General features: G+C 34.2%; 1 protein-coding gene across 2 annotated transcripts in view; it reads left to right on the top strand.

The window, feature by feature from the left end:
• ERBB4 (erb-b2 receptor tyrosine kinase 4) overlaps positions 1 to 26,207 on the top strand; it is a gene marked incomplete at both ends in the record, with an annotated part of 1,126,414 nt that overhangs the window by 800,226 nt on the left and 299,981 nt on the right. For both annotated transcript variants that reach the window (XM_082841669.1, XM_082841668.1), the window contains 7 exons: positions 8,923 to 9,041; positions 11,741 to 11,882; positions 15,635 to 15,748; positions 15,873 to 15,999; positions 20,808 to 20,881; positions 21,740 to 21,830; positions 23,906 to 24,105. In XM_082841669.1, the coding sequence (XP_082697795.1) occupies positions 8,923 to 9,041; positions 11,741 to 11,882; positions 15,635 to 15,748; positions 15,873 to 15,999; positions 20,808 to 20,881; positions 21,740 to 21,830; positions 23,906 to 24,105 (867 nt within the window). The remainder of the gene's footprint in view (positions 1 to 8,922; positions 9,042 to 11,740; positions 11,883 to 15,634; positions 15,749 to 15,872; positions 16,000 to 20,807; positions 20,882 to 21,739; positions 21,831 to 23,905; positions 24,106 to 26,207) is intronic.

Below are 26,207 nucleotides of genomic sequence, written 5' to 3'. Positions count from 1 at the left end.
CCTCCCTGTTGGTTGTTTGGCCTGAGGCAACCCAACACTGGAGCCTACCTGGGCTCTTTGGCGGGGCTAATGACCGACTCTGGGAGGGCTTATGCCAAGGAGTACTTCCCAAAACTTCTGCTGCCAGTGTCCTTGTCCCCATGGTGAGCCACAGCCCCCCACCCCCCTGCCTCTACAGGAGACCCTCCAACACTAGCAGGTAGGTCTGGTTCAGTCTCCCCTGGGGTCACTGCTCCTTCCCCTGGGTCCCAATGCAGCACTACTTTGTGTGTGCCCTCCAAGAATGGAGTCTCTATTTCCCCCAGTCCTGTCGAAGTCTTGCAATCAATTCCCACAAGCCTTCAAAACCTGATTCTCTAGGAATTCCTTCTCCCGTTGCTAGACCCCCAGGTTGGTAAGCCTGACTTGGGGCTCAGAACCTTCACTCCAGTGGGTGGACTTCTGTGTATAAGTGTTCTCCAGTCTGTGAGTCACTGACCCACCAGTTATGGGATTTGATTTTACTGTGATTGCACCCCTCCTACCATCTCACTGTGGCTTCTCTTTTGTCTTTGGTTGTGGGTTATCTTTTTTGGTGAGTTCCAGTGTCTTGCTGTTAATGATTGTCCAGCAGCTAGATGTGGTTCTGGTGTTCTCGCAAGAGGGAGTGAGAGCACATCCTTCTACTCCACCATCTTAGTTCCTTCTCCATGTTGTATTTTAAACAGTTTCTGGAACTATGTTCCTCCCACCCTCACCCCCTTTGGTCTTTAGACACCTATTGTTTGTGGGTCTTTAATGTAAACATATTAAGGAAGATATATACAATTCTGGAAATTAATTTAAAACCCTACTTTATAATGAATCATGTGACCTAGGATAAGCTAGTTAATTTTTTTATTGTTTTTTTTTGTGGTACGCAGGCCTCTCACTGTTGTGGCCTCTCTCCGCTGCAGAGCACAGGCTCTGGACACACAGGCTCAGTGACCATGGCTCACGGGCCCAGCCACTCCGTGGCATGTGGGATCTTCCTGGACTGGGGCACGAACCCATGTCCCCTGCATTGGCAGGCGGACTCTCAACCACTGCGCCACCAGGGAAGCCCTAGTTAAATATTTTTTAAATGTTAATTTCTTCACCTGTAACACTGGGATAATTAACTTGCTCTGCCAAATGCATATATTATTTCATATTATAGTTTTCTTTAGAAAAATTTTTGTCATACTCAAATGTATAGAATTAAAAGTGAAAATGTATGCCCATCAATGAGCACCATTCCCCCCAACTTACATTTTTCCATAAAGTGATTACTTTATGGTAATGTTTGGTATATATGTGTACATTCATGTGTATATTTATTCACATAAGTGTATATAAATTCTGGGATTTTGTTTTACAAAAATGAGTACACTATATTTACTCTTCTATCACTTTTATTTCATTGTACATTATATTTTCAAAATCCTTTCATTTCAGCCGATTGAGATTAACTTCATTCTTTATTTAGTCCTGCAGGAGTTTCCCAAGTTCTGGGTGACCTGTAATTTACTTAACAAATTCCTTCTTAGTGGACATTAGATTACATTCTATTAGTCTCAATTACAACCAGTGAGCATTTTAAATACATATCTGTCCATATGTACACATTTTTCTGTGTCAGATTGCTAGAAATAAAACTGCTTGGTCACATGTGAATTTACATACACAAATTTGTTAGCAGCAAATTACTCTTCAAAAATCTTGTATCAGTTTTGATACACACCAATAGTTTGCTCAATTTTTAACCTGCATGAAAACTAGATTTTTTTTTTCATTTAAGAATTATGTACACAACAACATTTCCCTGATTTAATTTATAGTTCCTGGATTATAGCTGAAGTCAAATGTCTTTTTTACATAATTATTGAGCATTTCTATTTTTTTCTTAAACTTTCAATTCATAGTCTTTGCTCAGTTTTTCTGTTTTAATATTTTCTTTTCCATTTTAATATTTTCTGATTATTTTCATTACAAAATTGGCATTTTTTGGGGCCAATTTCAGAAGGAAACTCATCCAGATATATACTGGGTAGGAGAGATTGTCTTTATTTCAGTCTATTGATATTCTGGATGGGGAACTAGGACAAGCAAAACAGATTGTGTGTGTGTGTGTGTGTGTGTGTGTGTGTGCGCATGTGTGTGTGTTCATTTTCATCAAGTCTGGATATAGAGACGTTTGGTCTGCTATAATGCAAGGTGATTTGGAAAAGTTGAATGTCAACTTTTCCTCATTTTTTGGTTTGTAACACATCCATGATAAGATAATTACATTTTTTAATCACTTTATTTCCAGTATATCATTTATTTGTGTATGTAAGGTGTAGCCATCAATTCTAATGTAAAAATATATTTTTAAATACTATTTATGGTTTCATTATGCCAATTCATACACTTCCCTTATTATCTTGGAATCTATATATATAGTCTTGGAAAGATTATGCAAAAACTCACACTCACCCTCAAGAATACTTTTATAGTTCATGTAATAGGGCAATATTATTTTTGTTTTTGTTTTTTTTAATCCTGACTCATAAACTTTGCTGATGTTAATAGCCTGTTAATAAGGGAGAATTTCCCTGGTGGCCAAGAGGGTAGTTTAAAATCAGCTTTAAGGTCCCTTAATGAACCACTGAGCATGTCTTTTAAAAATAGGTTGAATAAAAATTCATTAAATAAATGAATAAAGCAGCTGTTGATGAAGAATAGATTAGACAAGATTCCTTTTCTATATGACATAACTAGCAATATTATCATGTCATAGCCCATGGGTCACCAGGGAATTAACTGGGACAAGGGTCAAACCTGATTAGTAGCTGCCAAATTTAGGCATACTTTTACTAACTGACTCTGAATGTCAGTTTCAGTAAGGGCTTTGCAGGTATCTGCCATGTTTTTCAGGTGAGCTGTAGCAGTTACTGCATATAAGATTAAACCATTATAATACTTGTAGGGGTGTTCGCCTTATGGTATGAATGGTCAGTTCCTTTGGAGTAGCTATCACCAGACTAATTAGAAATAAAAGATGATGTTATATTTTCTTTTGTGATGTGAAAATGGGTATAACTGTGGTAGTTTAGAAAGCCCAGATACGTTTTTATAATTCTACTTAGCCTTTTTTTCAATGCATTAGGCCTTATGCTACTGGTTAAAATAATTAATAAAATATTAAATTATTAAAATTCAAAATTTCTTCCCTGTCCAGATCAGGATATAGTCTTTATGTATCCTGAGGCTTGACTCTGTGCGGCAACAATTATTGTCAATTATTCTGTGATCTAATGTGAGATAGGAAGCAGCAGTACAGTTTAAGACCTATCTCCATCTCTGCCTTCCCATCTAAATAAATGCTTTACCCTTCCTGCAGTAGCCACACAATAAGAAGGAGAGAGTATCTTAGAGGAGAGGTATTAAAATATTGGTTTATAAAGGCTGAAAACCTTGGGGCTCCCAATAAAAAAATGAATTTTCTGGCCCCTTCCCTAGACTTATTGAATCAGAAAGTAGGAAGAGGACCAGGTATCTTTCTATGTAATTCTTACAGTCTATCAGGCACTGGACACACAGATGTGTCCAATTATTCTCCCCTGGGAAAATTAATAGTGGTACATAGTTTAGTGTTAGTGTCATTAAACCTGATTTTCTACACATTTCACCATGCTCTGGAAGTAATATTCTTGAATGGTCTATGAGCTTTATTTGCTTCATTTAAAGTCGATTCTGATGATAGTAGCTTTCTAGAAGCATGTTACAAAACCCAAAACGTTCATTTTGCAGGGGCGGGGGGCGGTCACAATTTCACGACTCATAGGAGTAAATATTAGATTGTAGAACTAGAGGGTACCTCTAGAGAGCATTTCATCAAGCCCGCTGTCTTTAATTTAGTGGAGGTCTAAAGCATTCAGAAGAGATTTCCCTTAAATACTGACAAATAAAGACTCACGAAGCCCGTTCAGTGGCTCATTACAGTGCTTTTGTCACTCTAATAGTCAATGAATTCTTCACATCCAACCCAAATCACCTTTGCTTTAACCCAAGCATTTTTCTTCTTGCTCAAACCTCCAGGTTTGTAACTGAAAACAGCCTAACACTAAAACCATTCCACTGAAGTACCATCTATTTAATGGACACAATTTGTCGAAATTTGGTCAATAAACAGAAATAATCTAGGCATCATAGAGGTGCAGGTCATTGAATACTAACTGAAATAGAATGAAATAGAAATAAGCATGCTTTAAAATATGCTTAGCAATGTAATTGGGGGCTTCTCAGGATACTTGTCACATAAACAGCTGCTGGGTAAGAGAAAGGAACAGTTTTCTGACCGTCTCTTACTTATCTGAAAGTTTTGCCTTCAGAATTAGCCAAGCAATATTTCTGTTCCCATTTTAGGTCTTTTTCTTCCCACATTTTCCTACCTGCTTGCACATCAGTTGTGTTTGCTTAATCTCCCTATTAGTGATAGAGGGCTTAACAACACCAATAGGAAATTAAAGGAAGAGGACAGTCAGTGTGATTAAATCTCAGACAAAGAATAATTAGTTAATCAATCAAATGCTGGAAATAACCTAGAGGTTTTCCCATTTTCACTAGATAGAATAATGGTTTTCAGCTCTAGACTGCATATTGGAAATCACCTGGGGAGCTTATTAAAAGTATCAAATCCTAGAACATGGCAGGTAATTTTGATTTAATAGGAATTAGGTGATTCCCAGGCATTTTTTTTTTAAGTACTCTATATCCTGCTACTCCAAATGAGGTCTGTGGACTAGTAGGCAGTGACATAACCTGGGAGTTCATTAGAATGGAAAATCTTGGGCCCCACTGATTATCAACTGAATCAAAATTTTCACTGATGCAAGAATCCTGTTCAGTGATCTAATAGAAAGCCTGGTTCAGAGCCACTGGGTAGAGGAAGTGAAGAGAAGCAGAAGGCACTGAGGGTGCGAAGATGGAGGAGATGATGAAGGAGGAATGGATGGGAAGGAGGAAAAAAGGGGTTGGGTGTAAAATGTAGGAAGAAAACACAAAGACTTGGCCTAAATTTACGTCATTTGTTTTTTAATGGGCAGAGATCCTTTTGTTTAGTCACCGTGATGTCAATGCTCTGTTTTGCATCATTTATGAATGTTCATTTTCCTTTTGTAACTCATAAGAAGTAACAGTAAATATTTGATTAGTAAATTGCTAAAGTTCTTCAAATAAAATTAATTTCTTCTAAGGGAGTAACTTTAAGGGTAGTTACTATTATATTTTAAGAAGTAATTAAGCCCTTGTTTTTATTAGTGAAATGCTGATGTAATAAACCTACTTATAGATAATTCAGTTTTTTTGAGACGATAGATATTCTCTCAACAGCATCCTCTTACTACTACAGAATGCTTGGTTCCTTAAATGTTAAGGACCCAATATCCATCTGATTCTCATGGATATGTTGAATGAATCCCCGTTTCCAATTTCAAATTTACTGACCCTAATATAATAAGCATTTTAATTTCCCAGGTTTTATCTTTTATGTTAAGCAATCAGAGTTAGTGATGTACCACTAAAGAAAAAGCTAGTAAAAATTCAACCCAAATATTGTAATGTACCCAATGAAGCAATTTAGAAAAGATAATAAATATAGGGGAAAAAAATTCTAATGAAATAATAGTCAAGCAAGGATGGAAATTAAAATAACCAAAGCAATTATAAGTTAATGTTCCCATGGAGGCTAAGTGAATTATCTGATTGATTTCAGGACCTGTTTTTTGTTTTGTGTTTTCATCATAATAAAATATGACTATAGTTTGATGTGTTTAATTCATATTAAGTAATGCTTATTAATCAGCAAGTGCCATTAAACAGACTGTACAAAGGGAAAGTTTTCTTTCTGGAAACAAAACTCATAACAATGTGAAGAAATGTTTCCTAACAGTGTCTCATCATTATTTAGAGATTAAACTTATTGCTTTGTTCTTTTGCTTACTTATTATCTGTCAAGCAAAGATTTCTAAATACGTTTCATGCTTACTGAACTTTAGGTGTGTGAAAACTATGATAACAAATAGTGCTTTTTTAGTGTTAAATGTATCGTAAATCAAAATTTAAAAAAATAATGACTTAGAAGGATGTTTCTTTGCATGTTTCTGAAATGGAATGGCATCTCTAACATCAAAATGTCCTGAGAAAATGTGAGATGGGTGACCACTGTATGGAAGAAATTGCTATTTTGAAAAATTTATAGTTGACAACACATATGATTGAATAATTTGAATACATGTTTTAAAAGTTCACAGTATAATAATTATTGAACCTAAGGTTGTACTACATTAGATTCTTTTTCTAACATATTGTTTTTATATTTAAATAGTGTACTCAATGAGAGAAATTATCTTATGAACATTTAATAAATAATTTATAAAAATAAAATCATGGTTATTTCTTTAAATACTATATACATTAATTTCCTCATTTGGTAGGAAAGACCAAAGTATATAAATAAAGAGAAATTGAAACATTTTGTATAGTTACCTTAAATCACCATAGAGTTAAAAAGAGAAATTAACACTTAGACATATATGTCTAGGATTAAAACATAATATGATTTATAGAATATGATTGCTCTCTCACTTCATGCTATTTTCCAGCTGAGCAAAGCCTGTCAACTAAAAGCAAATTAGTAGACTGTTCTGTAATAACACTGATTTCAAATCTAGTAATTTGATTACTTAACATATGTCTGCCATTTCAGTGAGCAACTCTTAATACATCAAAAGAGCCTCGTTGAATCTGGAAGAGAGGAATTATCTGTTCTTTCCAAAAGTGTCTTTAAAAGTGTTTCCTTTATATGGTATTAATTACTAATTAGGACATCTAAATAAATATAACAATTGGTTAAAAGATAGGAACGTTAATGTAAAGCGCATGTATGAATATGAAGAGTTAATGAGTAGATTTAATTCATCTGCTTACTTGCTCAGAAGCAAGTGTGTCAGATTAACTCAGGGTGGAGATGTGTCTGAAAAGGTTTCAGAGCAAAATGGCACCTTAAGTGGATCTTATGAATGAGTATTTGCTAGACAGAGAAGGCAGATAGGGTTCTTTTCGTCATGAAGGAATGCATTGTGAAAAGGCAGTGAAAATTACAGTTGAGTACCATGAAAGGAACTGGGGACCACAAGTGGTATTTCTCTGTCTGGATGTGAAGATCACAATGAGAGAAGTGAGAGATGCCGGTAGAAATGATGGTCAATTGATAGAGGACTTTTATTCCTTGCTAAGGGTTTACTCCTCTAGTGCGGAGATGGGAAGTAAGCTTCATACTGTGAAACAACACTGATTTGTATGCAGTTCCCCATATTTTCCAATCATTACTTTTAGAGTGGCATAGAGGATTGTGATCTGAGAAATCTTTTTAGAAGGCTATGTAATAATTTAGAGCTAAGTCTCAGAACAAAGTTGGAGTAGAGAGGAGAGACAGTAATGAAAAATGTCTATTGCTAGTATTTGGGATTTTTATTAGGTATGAGAAGTGAGGGTGAGGGGAAAGGAGAAATAGAAAACATGTCCCCAAATTTTAGTTGAGCTACTGGATGGATAGTACTATCATTAATTGAGGTAAGGGAACAAATAAGAGAGATATACTCGATGGTGGAGGTGGGGAAATGATACATTCCATTTTGTACATCTAAATGAGAACTTTTGTAGACACCTAGAAATACATATTGCATCTCAATAGAGAATTCAGATCTGGATCTGATGTTATCTACCTATAGGTAGTATGCAAAGCAGAGATGAATGATTTCATCCAGGTATATGAGCCCTTAGACCAAAGAAAATTGTGAAGACCAGCTCTGAGGAACACTAGAGTGGTGTCTTGCTATGATAGCAGTGAAGGAAGCTTGGAAGAACTCAAAGAGGTGGGAAGAAACAAGGCTGAAGTGGAAATACAGAAGCAAAGAAATGATGTGCTACACAAATGCTGTAAAATTCATTTCTCTAAATTCTTTTAGAATATATCTTTGGAATAAGTGTGATAAGCAGAAATGTGTCCCTCAATGCTATAATTTTGATGTCCAATGTATACCTTGACATACTGCTGTCAGCTTGGATTGAAGGATGTTATAAGAAAAAACTAATAGGAGTTTTTGTTGTGTTTGTTATGAATATATCTCCCTCCCTCCCTCTTTTCCTTTCCTCCTTCCTTCTTTCCCTCCTCCATCCTTTCCTTCCTCCTGTGGTGTTGCACTCTTCCTTACACAAGTCCCTCCTTTTTCAGAAATCTTAGAAGAAATTTCACTTAAATCTCAGGAATAGAAACAGTTGTGCTACTACAGATCCATTATCTATCTCTCTTTGTCTGCCTGCCTACCTACCTATTTATTCGTCAGTCACATATCCACTTTATCACCTATCTAGCATCGATGTATCTGATAGGAATGATATAATGTGAATCATGTAAAAGTTTTTGTTCCCCTTTCTGCATTGACTACCAAAAATCTTGCACTCACTCCTGGGGACACCTCCCGCTGCAGGCCCTCAGTGTGCACACTGTAAGTTGACTTCGCTACTGACTCCATCCTTCACATCCTGCCAAAATGTCGCATTCAGTTGTTCTAAATTTGATTCTTTCTTGCTAAGTTGTGTGAGTTTTGTAAAGCCTTTAAGTATTTGCTGGAACAAGAAAGAATATAGAAAACAAATTCGTGTATTAATTTTGAAGGGTTTTAATTTTGCAGTAATTTTGGGTTTTACAGTAATTTTGATCAATTGCAGACTTCCTTCAGTAAATGTTTGCTGAGCTGAGTCAATGACAGTTGAGTACATTGTTTCTCCAGGGCTCAACTTTTCTCAGCTACTCCAAATCCCCTTAGAAGTTTCTCTTGGTGGCTGACTTTGATGAGGACCTATCTCTGTCTTCTGCAGTGACAAGGACTGTCTGTGCAGAACAGTGTGATGGCAGGTGCTACGGACCCTACGTTAGTGACTGCTGTCACCGAGAATGTGCTGGAGGCTGCTCGGGACCTAAGGATACCGACTGCTTTGTAAGTCTGGCAGCTGTCCCTTTCACTCTCTGGTCCTCCCCTCCGTCCTGGTTTGACTCAGGCACCTTGAGTCTTTAATATCTTATTAAGATAAGATCAAATTTTGCCATTTTAGGATTAAGAAAGATACTCTGACTTCCTAGAAGTCATTCCTTCACTGGGTGGCTATTAATTAACTAGGATTGTTCTGTTCTACTAAACGAATTATGTCTTTCTGATTACAATTTATATTATGAGTGAGGTTTATTGGACAACATGAAGGAGAACATATTGAGATATCTTTTAAAAAGCTAACAGCATCCTTCCAGAATTTACGGTGATTACCTATGTGTGTTGTTGCATTGTTGAGTCGAGTCTTCTGAGTGGGGGCACTTGCATTTTATTTCTCAAATATAAATTTCAAGATTAAATCACACAAATTTATGAATTTAACTGTTTTACAGTTTATATTGTTTACAAGCTAAATTATTCAAGATTTACAAGATTTACAAATGCACATTTAAAGCAATTTATATGCTAATCTGTATGATTTTTATTTTAGAAGAGGACACTTTTATGTCCTCAAAATTAATATTTAAAGCTTGTAGGGGTCACTTTTTAATTACATTTTGATATCCTTGATAAAGGTCTTTCTATTCTTTTGAATACATGCAGACAATTCTGTGAGCTATAGTTAATGAAATTTCATACACACAGAGCATTAGTTTCATTTTAAGCTAAAAATCATAAAATAATAAACTGTTTTTGTTGCTAAAATTGCACACAGGAATTTATTTTTTCCCCCTCTCAAATATCCAGAGAATACACAGATATATTTAGAACTGAGTCTTTTTTTCAATTTGGCACTTAATTCTGGAAATAAGCAAATTATAGATTATAGCTCTTATGATGTAGATACACAGTAATTTCTTTTCTTAATGTCACAAGAAACTTAATTTGTCTATCCTAATTTTATAGTGAAACAAAAGTGTGTATTGCAGAAATGAGTAGGGAGGAAGAAGGAAAGAGAAGAAAAATGTTAAAAGTATACAGAAGATGCTCAGCAGATCTTGAACTGATACCCTTTCCCTTGCCTATCACCAGACACGGGATTGAAGCTTGATCTGGAAGTTGCTGAACAAGTGTTTCAAAACAGTAATTTCAAAACAGTAGCAACAATAAACACCAACAATTGATGTTAACTTTCACTTAGAAGCTTCACTGCATTTTTTTCATGGTTCCATTATCACAATAAGCAGAGTGCTGAGGGAGCTTCAGAATTCTCATTTCATTACTTTTATGGAATAGTCCAGTGATTCCACTTTGGCATTTAGTACAGAATGTTCAAGAATGCCAGACCAAGACTTTGGTGTAAGTTATGTTGTATTGTATGCTATCTGGAAGGTAAACTTGTTTGATTTCTCTGGCTTATGTCCCTTTGTTGCCAAGCAATCTGTGCACAACACTGTATAAAATATGTTAGTAAAGCAATTATGAGGACACATGAAGTTTTATACCCATAAATTAAAACTTACTGAGTTTCCTAGATTGGTTTTTAATAGATTCTTCCTGGAGAGTGTCATCTTAGTGAATAATGTATTATCAGTGAATCTCGCTCTGATATGCATCTCGTAGACCATCATCAGGGAATTGTCATGTTTGTGAGAAAGTGCTTGCTAAAACAACAATTGATTAAGAAAATGTTTTGAGGAAACAGAATAAATTAGTGCTTATTAATAAGCATACGCACAATATATGATGATATGTAAAATATAGCTTGAGTTCACATTAGCTTGCCTTCCAAGGCCTAAATTATTACTATGAATGTTTAAATTGTTAAATTAAGATAATTAGTTCATCCCCTATTTTGCCAATCACATGTTTTTATGTACTTATACATATGTTCTCTTTTCATATCAAATACCTAACTCTTAGATGGTACAATTGTTTTTAATCATTCTCAAATGCATTTGAACATATTAACAAATTGAGGTCTCAATACAAATATATGTCAGCAGAAACAAATTTACTTGAACTGGTGACTTTTAGTAAATGGTATAACATTATGAAAAAGACTATATAGGAAATGGTATCATATTATTTAATTATGGGCTAAGTATAGCTACTTCTTTACATTTTGGCATCGTACCCCCTACATTTACACTTGACTAGTCGCCTGCCAGAGACTTTTCTTTAAGTCCAGTTTGAATGACCATCACATTTTCTCACTATACGATGGTGATGAATGGACTTACCATATCACTTAAGGCACTGAACTCTCCAAACCAGCTTTAAGGAAAGTCTAGCCTGTACAAATGGAGATTTAGTTGTCACTGCCAGACTCTAAGACTCAACATAAACCCTTTGGATAAGGGTAAGCTTAAATAAGTTTTCACTATTATCTAACTTTAATAATTTAAACCAATTCTCAGTTTAGAAATCAATGGACAGATACCAAGCAATTAGAACATCAATAACTGTAGATGGTGTATTTACTGACATTAGAAAAACAGTTTTGTAAAATTGAGAAGTACAAAACAAATGCAAAGTTAAAAAATAAGCCCTTACAACTAGGAAGTTATCAGATTTTCCAGTTTTTATGAAATTGATTTACGCTGAGTAAACAATACAACCTATCACAGAACTGTTGTAGCAGTGTCCCTTTAACAAGTATTATGAAGGTTATTTTTAAAACAAAATTAATCTTTGCTGTGTTGCAGGCCTGCATGAACTTCAATGATAGTGGAGCATGTGTTACTCAGTGTCCGCAAACTTTTGTCTACAATCCAACAACCTTTCAACTGGAGCATAACTTCAATGCAAAATACACCTATGGAGCATTTTGTGTCAAGAAGTGCCCACGTAAGTAACAGGATAAGAAGAGCCAAATCAATTAGCTCATCATTTAAAAACAGAGGAATTTCATGTAAGTTTATTGAATTTCAAAATTGTGACAATATTGTGAATTACTTGAGAATTGGTACTATTATTATCATTTCACAAATAAGAAAATTAAAATTCAAAAAATTGAAGTGATTGGTTCATAGTCTCAGCAAAGTAGTGGCATGTTTGAAGTTATAGTACAGTGTCATTCATTGACTTCTAAACTCAATATTTTCACTATATGTCAATGGTTTTGCACACGATTTTGTTCCTCAGAAAAGTGATTAGTTAAGTAGCAGCAAGCTATGTAATGAAAGAGATCTGCTCTAATAACAATGCATTTTCACCTAAAATTATTTCTTATTATTTATTTGTAATAGAATGTATAGCATTGTAGTTTTAACATCAAATCCAATGTTAAACAATAACAGTGGATATAAAGGGCATGTTAAGGGGCCTTTATCAAATTGACAATTCATCCTGGGGATACAAAATGACCAATTTAGCTTTCATCAAGAATAGTATATGTCTCAATACCTGTTCAAGTCAGTTTCTTTGCTTGAAAAGACCAATGAGACAGTTCTTCAATGTTTTACGTACTGGAAGGCTAAAAAAACCCACTACTTTTATCCACATACTCAATTAAAAGAAGACTTTACATTCTACAGCACACAGATACTGTGTTTTTGTTCTTGTTTTGCTTTGTCCACGTGATGAAGTATGAAGTGTAAGGGACATGGTATTAGAGTGGCTTCGGTTATAGCTTTGCCCACTTATTAGTCGTGTGATTTTAGATAAACTATTTAGTTTTCTATTTCCTCCTCTTTAAAATGTGGATAATCATATGTACCCTCTCTCTTTCCCAGATACATTATAAAGATCAAAGGGATAGGGGATAGGGTTCAGAGGAATAATATGTAAAAACAAGTCTTTGAAAGCAATGATGATTCCAGCCTTTATTATTAAATATTTTATATTGATTAAAAGAATAATTATGAGTGTGTGTATATATATATATATATATATATATATTTAACAGGGCTCTAACTTACCATTTTAAAATCACAGACACACTAACTCTAGGATAGAAGAGATTTTTCCATCTTAAACAATTTTATATCCAAAGTTATGTTTTTGATCTAACAACTTCTCATCTGAAGTTACCCTATATTTCCCCGGCTACTATCTTGCAAAATACGGGGCTTGAGAGTATTGTAGAATGTGGCTAGATGATGAATTTCTTCGGTTTCTTAGACAAATGTCCTCCTGCTCTACTACTTCATATTATGGTGGCTTGCCCCAAAGATAGTCAAAACCATGCTTTTTTGAAATTTTTGGTGCTTTCCTTTTTATTCAAGCCCTGAGGTTGAGGCCCAAGGCTTGGTCTGGAGTGCAAGACCAGAAAAACCTGAGCTAGGGCATTTTCCTTTTCTTTATTACATCTTTTGTAGTGTATCATCTGAAGTCTCTCAACTCCTAAGTTATGACAAGGGGCTAAATACTTAGGACTGTTTTTTGAAATTAAATGCCCAGTTACCATAGATATGGTAACTCATAAACTTCCTTTCATGGATTAGTTTAGGTCTATCCAATTACAGATTAATTTAAAGAACTTCATTATTTATCTATGTAAAATTCAAATCTTTGAGGGACCTTGATTTGCTAAACTGTAGCTGTCTTAGAAAAACAAAGATGTTCAGTTTCTAAATACTGGTCTACAGTTCCTAATTCAGAATTCTGAAATTCAAAAACCCTAAACAACAAATATTTTTTGAAACTAATTTGACTGCAAAATCTGAACCTAACCGATAATGAAGTTATTTGTAACCTTTTTCAAAAATTTCACTTGGCATAAATTGCTGCAAAAATGTGGAAGTTTTAAAATACGAGGTATACCTAAAGAGCTTGCAGAAAGGATGTTTACACCTGTTGCAGGTTGGGTTCCCCTGAGACAGAGACTATGGTTGTTTAAGAAGTGTTCTCAGAATCAAGACCCATGAGGGAAGGAAATGAAGCGAGATCAGGCTGTGACGGAGTCTCAGCAAAGTGTCTCTTTTGTGGTGGATGCCCTCTAGTGGATATTAACTTGGAATACAAAGATCTTCACACTTTATACCCACTCTCATGGATTCATATATATGCCTCTACCCCAGACTCCCTTCAATCCCAATTCCAGATTTTCCAGTACTTCTTCTCCTAGGGCAAGCCACTGCTCATGAGTTCATATTTATTCTAAACTCCTATTTATTCCCTACAAAGTAAAGGATCATTTGCACTACCCAGAACTATGCCCATTGGTGGGATTTTTCCTTGCCACTATATTTCAAGTCCACTCCTGACTGAGGCTGCAGGGCAGCTGCCATCCATTTTCAGCTGCTTGCACCCACACCCCAAGCTTAGTTTTTGTCTTCCTCTGTCAGCTTGTCATATGTGCCCTCTCTTGGTCCCCATGCAGCCATGGGTATGAGCTTAGTGAAAGGTGCCAGCACAGTGGTGGATGACGTGGGGATTTGGACCACCTGCTTATGCAGTTTACTCGTGCGTCTACCCCTGCTCACATCAATCCCAAATGTACTGCTTCCATCTTACAATGGATTGCTGTTGGACCTGCTCAACATTATGATGGTTTTTAACAAAACCTTGTGTGTGATGGGCAATTCTGGCTACAAGAACAATCCGTAACTCATGGTTAGGTAGTCTATCTCTGCCAGGACCCAGAAGTATGTCAGGAGTTGTTTATTAAATGGTGTATAATTCCTAGAGGTCTCAGCTGGGATTTCCCGGTCGGGACTTGCCATAACTCCACGTGGCATATCTTCCCGCCAGAGATACTTCTAATGTCATAGAGCCTCTTGGGTTTTGTGATCCAAGTAGCAGAATTGCTTGTACCCCAGCCTGGACCTGCATCATGTGCCTTTCCTGCTCTGGGCCCCCTTCAAGGTCGGAAGCCTTCTAGACTACTGAATGTTGGGCCAGAAGCAGTTTTTCCAAACATGGAAGGATGCTGCCTTCAAAACCCAAAGCAGCCTAGCAGTTATTGTGTTTTCCCTTTATCGTGGGAGGCCCTAGATGCAAAAATTTGTCCTTATTTTTGGGAGGGAATGTTCTGGCATATTCCAGACCACTGGATTCCTAAACATTTCGCCATGTCAGGTAATTAGATGTTCCTGGTTTAGTTAATATACCTTTCCTAAAGTACTGCCCTTTCAAATTTCATTTTGTTTCTTCGTGTAAAACTATGGGACAGTTTCTACGGCACTCCAATGAAAGATGAACACATTTTAAACATTTCTTCTTGGATATGAAGTGCACTCCCTTCATCCAAGGCAGTTTAACTTCAGCTTCATTTGTGCTTCATGTAACTTGAAGTATTTTTAGACTTCAAACTTGCATCATGACATGAAATGAAGTGGAACTACTGAAAAACACAAACTAAATGTCATGCAGTTTCCTAAGTCTATAAAAGAAATTCACTATCTTGGGGGCAATTCAGAATGTGGAGCAGTAGTCAAGCAAGTACCAGTTGTTACCACACACTGCCCTTGGATTTGAATGTGGGTGTTCGTAGATGCTATTTCAGGTGGAGATATTTAGACAGAGTTGTTTTAGGGAAAGAAACATACATACTATCATTTTCAAATGAAAATAATTTTCAAACCCTAAAATATCTTGTTTTAAAATCTTTTGCTGAACCTCAACATTATTGTTAATTTTACCTTTTTTTTTATCAGATAACTTCGTGGTCGATTCCAGTTCCTGTGTGCGTGCCTGCCCTAGTTCCAAGATGGAAGTAGAAGAAAATGGGATTAAAATGTGTAAACCTTGTACTGACATTTGCCCAAAAGGTGATGATATATTTTTTTTCATTTTATAATGAAAAAATACTGTTATTTTATAATAAAAATGCAATAATTTATTGACTAAAGAAAAATTTTCTCAGCTCTCTAATTGTGCATCTTGTTTCTACAGCTTGTGATGGCATTGGCACAGGATCATTGATGTCAGCTCAGACCGTGGATTCTAGTAACATTGACAAATTCATAAACTGCACTAAAATCAATGGGAATTTGATCTTCCTAGTCACTGGTATTCATGGGTCAGTATTACATTTTTGTGGAAAATTGTTTTACGAAGTGCAGACAAAGCTTAAGAGATTCTTTAGTTTTGTCTGTTTGATTCCTTTTGACACAGAGTTCCACTACACATTAATGCTTTCCTCCAACAAAGTCAAATGCCAGATTTCACCAGCAGTGATAGTAAACCAAATTTTGGGGGTACATCCAGATTATGAACTTGGTGACAACTTCGATTTAAAAATATCGATTTATATATAAGCTAAGATGTATTTACAGGACATTTTCCTTAAATCCATAGATTTCAGTAAGCTTGGCACATTTGTGGATATGTTTAGGGAAACAGTATCAGTGGATAAAGTGGGGAATTTCATTCAAATTCCTAACCAATTAGTTCAAAACAACATAAATTAATGCATCTCACAGAAAACAAATCAGTAAGTTGAAATTCTGAGCTTTCAGGTATTTTCTTTGCCTTGCTGCATCTTTTTCTGTTTTAGACTTGGGAAGTTAGTGATAAATCTATTAAATGAATTTCATTTTAGCAGTAAAAATTGTAACATTTTCTGGGCCCCTTCATTACAGAACCACCTGCTGTTTTTAACTGGGAAAATGACCAAGTTTGCATCCTTTCAACTGTAATGAAAATATCAATATTTTTACTTTATATTTTATCTATTTGTATATATCACTACTTAGTTCCTAAACGTTAGTGCTACGGGCTACAGATAAAAAATATCACTCACATATTTCAATTCAAACGATTACTCTAAACATATATCATTTCTAGAAGCAAAACAATTTAACACATTATGAATAAATACGTCAAATAGGAACAATAAGAGAAATAGAACAAAGCGTTTCTTTCCATTCAGATAAATTACCGTAGGTCTTAGTACATAAAGCATTTCTTTACTTTAAAATATAGCTTTTAATATGGATCTGTGCCAGAAACTGTAATAGTATGTATTCACTTTCTGTTATATTTGGTCTAAGAGGTGTTTCTTGTTGTTTTGTTTTTTAAAATAAGATCCAGATTTTTAACGTCTCTTTAAAAAAAAAATGTGCATGTGATTACTCTTAGTTTACATGGCAACAATCTATTGGAGATGGGTGGTACTACCATTTTGAGATGGGACACATTCAGTCGGCTCCACCATGGACAATCTGTATTGAGCTGTGTGGCTTCCATGTCAAACAACTCCAATGTAAAGTTGAGAACTGGGTTAATAATAAACCTACATCCTCTGGTTGTTGTGGAGATTCAAAATAAAACAAAATATACATTTTTTTAAGTGTTCAGCCCAGTGCCTGGCATACAGTAAACCTTAATAAATGGTATAAAAAAGAAAGAAAAAGGTGGGGGAAGGGAAGGAGTAAAGGAGGGAAAGGGGAGAGAGAGAGAGAGATAAAGAGAGAGATTGAAAAGTAACAAAAATAGAAGTTAAAAATCGCTAAACCCCCGAAACAAAAGAAAGTTAAAAAAAAGGAGAAAAAGGCACTTCAAGAGGAAAATCTCAGTGACTATATCTAGTATATAGCACAGCATATAGTGCAACAGATAATATCTCATAGACTACTGGAAACCAAATAAAGACAAAGTTATTTTCATGGCAATCCTTACTTTATGATGTCATACTTCCTAGTTCAGATGATTATTATTTGTCCTTAATTATAGCACTTAAATTTAACACTATAATTAATATTATTGTGTCTTAAGCATAATATATAAGGCATTTTCCAGGACAAATATATATGTGAAATATGATATGTTCCTCACTCCTAGTCTCATGCCAACATGAAACATATTCTGAAGCCTTTCCCTTTCATTTTAGGAAAGTATTAATATAAAGTTAATTGAGTAGGCCTCAGACACTTATGTGTAGGCATATGTGTATTCACGTATGTAATATGTGTGTGCATATGGACAAAGAGAGAGATTTTAAAGATGAATAACACGAGGTATTATTGACAAAGCTTTCAGTAAATTAACAAAATTTTTTACTTCACTTAATTTCCATTACCCTAAATCTTCTACTATCTAGTTTTTAATAGGATGTATGGTTTGATTAAAATAGCTAGGGTATTTCTTTAAACTAATAGAAATGAAAAACCCATAATTAAGTAAGAGTGTACTTTTCAAAAACAAATTTCTGCAAAAAATAAATTTACTGTGAAGTTGTCAACTAAAATGTTAACATATAAAAGAGCTCAATGTTCAGTTTATAGCACGATACCACCATTGCTAGAAATAAACTAGGCATTCTTATTTCCTTATTTAGAATGGGAAGTGCAGACAAAATTCAGCGTTCAGGGTTATCATAGGATCCCCTTTCATGTCTTGTCATGTCTAATAATGTCCCTGTGAATATGCTTAGAGCAATAAAATGCTCACCAAATAAGCATGTTCATGCTGTGTCACAGTGTGACACAAACAAGAAAGTACTTAGATGATCGACTGTAATGATGATAGACAATGGGAAACAGATAATGAGCTTGGTGAAAAAAATAACGTGATTTCTATGGAATTATGAAAATATGTTTCTCTCTCTTTATCCTGAGCTTTATTTTGGATCACCCAACACAATAACAGGGTGGACATAATGTTTTATTTCATGGTCCTGAATTTAGCTAGGAAAGTTCTCAATTTTAAAATCTATGGATTTCAAGTGGCTGTAGGGTGGAACGCCCTAGGGGTACTTTTAAGTTGGTAAGTGGGATTCTGTCAATTTATTTTATGAGAGTCCTGAATCTCTAAAATTAAGTATATAAAATTTCTGTGGTCCGCTGGGCTTCATGTGAACAGTCCAGAATTCATTTCATTCCTGGCAACCTGGAAGTGTTCTCAGTAAAGGTTTGGACTGACCCCATTATTGTGTGCTTGACCTGAACATTGAGTGTTTCTCAGTAAAGCAGGAATATTTGATTATATGGCTAGAGCTATTCTAGACACTGCTTTTCATCAAAGAACAAATGTTGAAAGTTCATTCTACTACTGCGGAGCTGATATTGCATGCGCATGCAGACATCTTTGCTCATTAGAAAATGATAGCAACCAGAATTTTCCCACATGATGAACCTAATTTTGTGGCTCCATTTTCACTGAAAGCATAGATATTCATTCTATATATCTTCAGTTACAAATAGAGCAAGTTTGCTAGAATATTAATTTAGACTTTAAGCTTTTGAAAGATATTCATGTCACATTAAGGAAAATCTTAATTGTTTATGTGTGAATTATGGGGACACTCATTTGTAGTGTTTCCAAGCCTTCTATAACACACCATGTTAAACTAGTAGCACAATGTATTGATTAAACTTCTTAGTTTTTCTCAGTTTGAAGCAGTAATTTCATTAAGCAAGATTTTTTTTTTCTTTTAAAAGATATGGGATGGTTCACAGTATAGAAAATATGCTGATGAATCAAGCAGAGAGAGCCAGTAAAAGGTGGTTCCAGAGATCAAGTTTGCTGAACTAATAGAGAATGTTTTCAAGGCTCTAATGCCAGGATGAATAAATGCTGGTGGATTCAGAATCAGATTCTTAGAAGAAAGGCCATATGCTTATCTGTTTGTCAGGGGATTGTGGAGCACATTGACTGATAGCCTCCAATGGATCATGTATCCTAGTGTTTATTCCCCATGTGAAAAAGAAGGTTCTCAGAGACTGGTAAAACAGCAGATATCCAGTACAAGGATAAAATTCAGTTGATTGCTAAAGGTGGATACAAGCTGCTAAAAGAGCCTAATTCCTTGTTTTTAGAACGTTTGATCTCTCTTGGAGAAATGACCAGTGAATGGAATTTAATTTTTCTCTGAAGAGTATATATTAATATAAGGTTTCTACTTGCCCAGAATAGCACAGAGCACCTTTTAAAGTAATAAAACCTAGAAAAACTACTAAATATTACTTAAGAAAATCTGAAAGTATTGCTTGAATTACTGAGAAATGTTTAATATTATGTTTATATTTGGCTTAATATTCAAGAATGTAATTATTTTGTATGGGCAGGATGTTATAAATGAAAAATATTTTCCTAAGATGAAAACTTCTGAAAAATTCCATTAAATATTTAATTTTAAAGGTATTTTATATTAATTTTTGTAAAGACAGGGCATTTATGTATCAATAACATTAATTACAAAAAATATATTTATGCATTAGGAGATTATATTTTTAAAAATCCCCAAAATTTACAACACATTTTGAGTATTGTTAAATTTGTGGTAAATTTTATTTTCAAATGTTAGTATGATTCATATAGAGGGAAGCAAATAGTTCCTGTCATATGGAAGTGAACATAAATAAACAGATAGGAACAAGATTGCCCTGATAGATAAATGTGAAAATACAGAAAAATAAAAAAGTTTACTTCCTGTATTTGTTTTCACCTTTCTTATGAAATTACAGGTTCTGTTAGCAATTTAGTATGCTTTGAGGAACCCAAAAGGCAATTATTCTCACCATAACATAATTTATTTGCAGTGTATATTTTTCCAATTGAGAATAAACTTTTAAAGTCAAAATAAAGTGGTTAATGAATGGAATTGCTATATTTGGAGGTTTATTCAGGATAGTCAAATTGAACCGTTCCTCTGGATCTAGAATAGCCTTCAATGAAGAACTCATAATCTGTGTCATCAAAATTTCCTGAAAGTACCTTTTAATCCCCTTCCACATCTAGCTTAGAAAATCTGGATAAAACATTGCTAACCTTCCTATTGCTAATTAAAATTCAATTGGAATGAAATAATTTTTGTCACATTTCTTATATTTTCACCCCTTTATCTAATTTTAAGTTCGGCTTCATTTTTTTTTTTTTTTCCCCTAGGGACCCTTACAATGCAATTGAAGCCATAGACCCAGAGAAACTGAACGTGTTTCGGACAGTCCGAGAGATAACAGGTAATTTTTAAAGTGAGTTTGTTGTGCTATGAACTATGTGAATTTTAGTCTTTTGTTAAAAATATTACATAGTATTGGAATTTTTAAAGCAAATTCTAGTTTTGAAAACACGTATTATTTTAAATGATGGGTGTCTTAGTTCCTTAGCATCTGTGCACATTTTGAAATCTGTGGAATTAAAAAAAAAAATCCTTGAAATTTTGATGTTACTGTTTTTGCAAATGTCAATGGATCTTTGAATCAATGTGTTTCTATTTACTTTTCACAAGTACTATTGAGGATGGGTAGCAGGTAGGATTCATTTAGCACATGTTTATTGAGGACCTGATATGTTCAGAGCTGTCATAGTAGATGATATGGGGCCCATAGACATGAATCAGACATGGGTTTGCTATCAAAGAATGTAAAATCAAATAAGGAGGCTTAGTTATATACATAAATGTCTTAAAATGCAAGACAGACAGCTGATGTTGTAAATGTACAGATAAGGTGGCAAAAGATTTCAGAGAAATTAAACTTTGTCTAGTTAGACTAAATAATTTTTTCCATTTAGAAGAATAAATCAAATTAAGAATCATTTAAATCTTTAAACCATACATTTATATGATTCTGTATGTATATATTCTTGGTGTTCATTATTTTGACATTCATCATCTATTGAGTATTGTAACCCAGAAACTTTGGGTAAGACACTGAATATTGGAAGAAGAAATATGATACAGAATGGTTCAAAAATAGGAATATTTGCTGCCTTTTCCTTACCTCCCATTTTCATCATATATTAAGAAAAATTGGTATTAAACACTGTTACTGAGACAATGATATTCTGAATTATTTTACTGCCCTTATCTTTTGTAGGTTTCTTGAACATACAATCATGGCCCCCAAACATGACTGACTTCAGTGTTTTTTCTAACCTGGTGACCATTGGTGGAAGAGTACTCTATAGGTAGGTGTATATATTCAAAGTTACAGGTCTCTGAATCATGTGTACATTATGTCATAGCCATCAGACTCATTGATTTACTGATTCTAGAAATATTGGTTTTCCACTTTAAATTTTAAAGGAAAACTCAATGAAAAATACCTCTGATTGTGTTTTAAAGTATACAACTTGATTTATCAACTGCCTGTCACTTAAAGTAATTTTAGTGTTTGGCAGTTGTGGAGTACATGATGTGAACCATAAAACTGAACCTTCATTTTGATCATATGTTATCATAATTAAAAGATAGACTTGAATGACTTTGTAATGACTTCGGTGTATGGGATACAAATGCTGTTTTTCCAGGAGGTTCTCGTTTTGTCTCTGGAGCTATCATTTGAACAAAGCATCACAGCGCTGATAGTTTAGAATTTGGTCCACTATGCTACATGCAGTGCTGGTTAATAATGGACAGATAATCAGGGCTCAGAAGGATACTGTTCTAAAGTTCTAATGTCAATATTTTTATTCACATAAGAAAAATATATGTTTTAATATTTATTAAGCCACTGTTTTTATTTTACTTCAGATTTCATCTGCACAAAATTATTGTTTATGAACCGTTAAAAGTCTATTTATATAAGGAGACCTTGATAATTTTTCTACTTAAATCCGAAAGATGCCTAAAGTCAATACTGTCATTAAATATTCTATAATAATGATTCACAGGAAGTCCATTGAATTTTGCTATTAAAACAGGTATATCTGTAAGAGGTTCTAAAATGTAAAGGGGAAAAGTGCTTAATAAAAAAGGATAGTTGAGAGAGAATCTATTAAAGTGCTATATGGAACCAACTGAATAAAGTGTTATAAATCTAAGTCAAGGCATTATTATGCTCACGTTGTAATCAACAACTAAGGATGGTTATGATGGGAACAAAGATTTGAGAGAGTGAATTACATCCCATTTGGGTACACACACACGTTATATATCTGTATATTATAGTTCTCCATGCACGTGTATATATAAAACATGAAAACAAATCTGAGTACTAAAAGCAAAGCAAATTTAGAGGACAGCTTTGATTTCCAAAATATAAAATAATGTTCATAAGTTGATTGAAATGTGGGAAACACATTTAGTCTTTAGAAAATGGACAAAGAATTTAATTACAAAGTGGACTATGTTGAGAAAACAGCATCCTTGAAATGATAATTTGTTTCTACAGTGTAGTTGTTACTTAACTTCTAGAGATGCTTTCTCACTTGTCCAAGCCTTCTGAGTATTTTTTTTTTAGTTTAATTTTATTCTTCTCTTTAATTTTTAACATCTATCCTTATACATTTTTCAAGTATTACAATTAACGCTTTGGTTTCTGAGGTATAAATTAAAGCTAAATATCTATGGTCATTCTCTGAGATATTTACCTTCTGAAAGTGTGTCTAAATCTATTAAGTAGTTAGAGTTGAATTAATGTCTTACTTTGGGTAGATGAACAGTCACCCCATAAACATTTATTTAATTATTTAGTCTTAATACAGGATTTAATTCTTGAGGAACTTAAGATTCAGGGGTTAGGAGAGAAGGCAGTGAGCAGATACGTCAGTGGTACATATATAGACAGAAACAGAGATATCATTGATATTCATAATTATAAAAGATGGGCTTTTTGGGGGGGGTTCAAGTGATTACTTTTAAAACAGTCAGCATATAGCATGTAAAGAAATAGTATTTGTGGGCTTCCCTGGTGGCACAGTGGTTGAGAGTCTGCCTGCCAATGCAGGGGACACGGGTTTGTGACCCGGTCCGGGAGGATCCCACATGCCGCGGAGCGGCTGGGCCCGTGAGCCATGGCCGCTGGGCCTGCGCTTCCGGAGCCTGTGCTCTGCGATGGGAGAGGCCACAGCAGTGAGAGGCCCGTGTACCGAAAAAAAAAAAATAGTATTTGTATCTCAGGTTTATTAATTCAATCTTTTTTGCACTCTATTAACATTCTTTTTGGAGTAAGATATGGCATCCTTATTTTACTTCAAGAATGCATGTCATGGCCAGAAAACAATTATTACTGTTCCATTTTTTTCCTCTCCCCTCTCTTTAGTGGCCTTTCCTTGCTTATCCTCAAGCAACAGGGCATCACTTCTCTGCAATTCCAATCCCTGAAGGAAATCAGTGCAGGAAACATCTATATCACTGACAACAGCAACCTGTGTTATTATCATACCATTAACTGGACAACGCTCTTCAGCACAATCAACCAGAGAATAGTGATCCGGGACAACAGGAAAGCTGAAAACTGTAGTAAGTACATTACCCAAACATTAAAAATCTAGAAACTTTAAACATTTTTTTTCTCATTCTACATTGGACCAAACAGTTAAACATAGTGGTGGGTCAGAATTGTTGTCGTCTTTTTCTCAACCCTTAAAAAAGGTTGGTATAAAATAATCAAATGGGTAACTTTTTATAATACATTGCATGTTTTTATAATGTATTTCATGTTCTCAAATCTCGCCTAAGCATAAGAACCCTCCTGTGGAGATTTAGATTCAATAGGTGTAAGTGGAGCCTGGGAATTTAAATGTTTAATAAGCATCCTGGGTAATTCCTTGGATCCAATCAATTTATGGAAATCCACTCTATTAAATTTTCTGTTTATTTTTTGCTTCAGAGAATTTGATAACATAGAATAACAAAGTATTTGCCATTTAGGAGTGGTGAAAAAAAAAAAAGACGTGTTCTTCTGAAATGTGTAAAAATGCTGTTCCAGTAGTTTGCTAAACTTCATTTCATAAATGTGTTTTTGTAGGCATGGAGTGATCTCTTTTTTCATGTATTTTACTACTTTTTAATCCATTCCATCACTTCTTTGTTACACAGAAGCAAATAATGTTTTCATGAGTATATAACTAAGTCATTCCCATCTTATACTTTGATACTCCAATGATTAATACTTAATTCCTCCCTGTTTTTCTCCTGGGTATTACTTTATTCTGCATCCTATAAGTACTACTACTATGCATATAGTAGTGACTTACTTATAATAAATACAAAATAAAATGACTTAGAATTCAAAGAATCTGTTTACAAATGTATATTCTTGTTGTGGTCATGACAAGTCAGTCCTTTTAAAAGTCACATTTCTTAAGAAACATTGTGCTCTTAGGAAGTCTTCTTGCTTCTTTAATCTCACCATTGGAACAATCACAAGGGTATACATACATAATGATTAAGTTCATTAAGTATGTGAATGAATAGTATAGGACTTCTTAAAAAATGTAAACTCTTAAGAGGCCAACATGATTTAAATTTACCAAGTAGTCCATGAACTAATTAATTAATTTATACCCCACCTTGTACCAGAAAGGGTTTAAGGCAGCTCAGGCTAGCAATTTTTATAAAATATAACTTATAATTTGTGAGGAATTCACATTTTAGCTCTTTTGGATCCTGAAAAGTATTTTCCAGAGAAAAGAGACCTATTGCAACATGAGATTCCTGTTTTGAGTGAACTTAAGTTCTTATATATTCTTCTGTTCCTCATAGAATCAAGAAATATAAAATATTGTTATATATCAAAATATGCATGTCCACATTGAATGAGATTTATCCTTTCATTGAGCCTAGATTGTTTCCTTGGTTTTATACATTTCTGAAACCTGACAGAAAGCTTGCTTTTTTTTTTTTTCTACTTAAGCTTCTTATCCCACAATACTATATTTGTGTTTGTACATGCCCCAGACAAAGTAGATTATTCATCGAAGTAAAATAGAAACTTTTTCAACACTAACTTATAAATATTTCCCTAAGTTAGGGTTATACTCTCCTTTTCTTTCACTTACTTCAAAAAATGAAACAAAATGAAAATAAAACAATAGTACCTCTACCTTTTAAAAGTAAGATTTAGGTATGAAGACAAAAAAAAAAAAAAAAACTAAGAAACAATAAAAGAATGAGAGAAAAACATTCTTTTTCTTTAACTCATTTAATCATTTCACAAATCCCTTCTTTTACCTTTTGTAAACCTGAATAAAAAGCAAATGGGAAAAGAAAATGTGGAAAGAAATTAAATGTGAAAAAGCAAGATAGGAAAAATTTATGTAATTATTCCATATCTCTTTAAGACTTCTAAAATTTTGAAAAAAACAAAAGACGATAAATAATATTAATAAATTAAAAATCTAACATTTTCTTCAACTTTCAGTGTTAGGTCTCTTGGAGGTTTATCCACTTTTCAAACCATGAACATATTTTATAGTTAACTTTACAGTTTCAGGAAGAAATGAAGCAATTAGAAGAAAGCAGTTTTGTGGTGCTATAATTTAATATTAAGCATATAATTTTTCATTTTTAACATCTTAGAGTAAACAATTTTTGCATGAAATCCATTTATCAAAATTTGG

The sequence above is a fragment of the Leucopleurus acutus genome (assembly GCF_964270905.1).
Source record: "Leucopleurus acutus genome assembly, chromosome: 6".
NCBI classification, from domain to species: Eukaryota; Metazoa; Chordata; class Mammalia; order Artiodactyla; family Delphinidae; genus Leucopleurus; species Leucopleurus acutus.
Note: the sequence above shows the minus strand (reverse complement) of the source record. Positions and strands in the feature narration are given on the sequence as shown.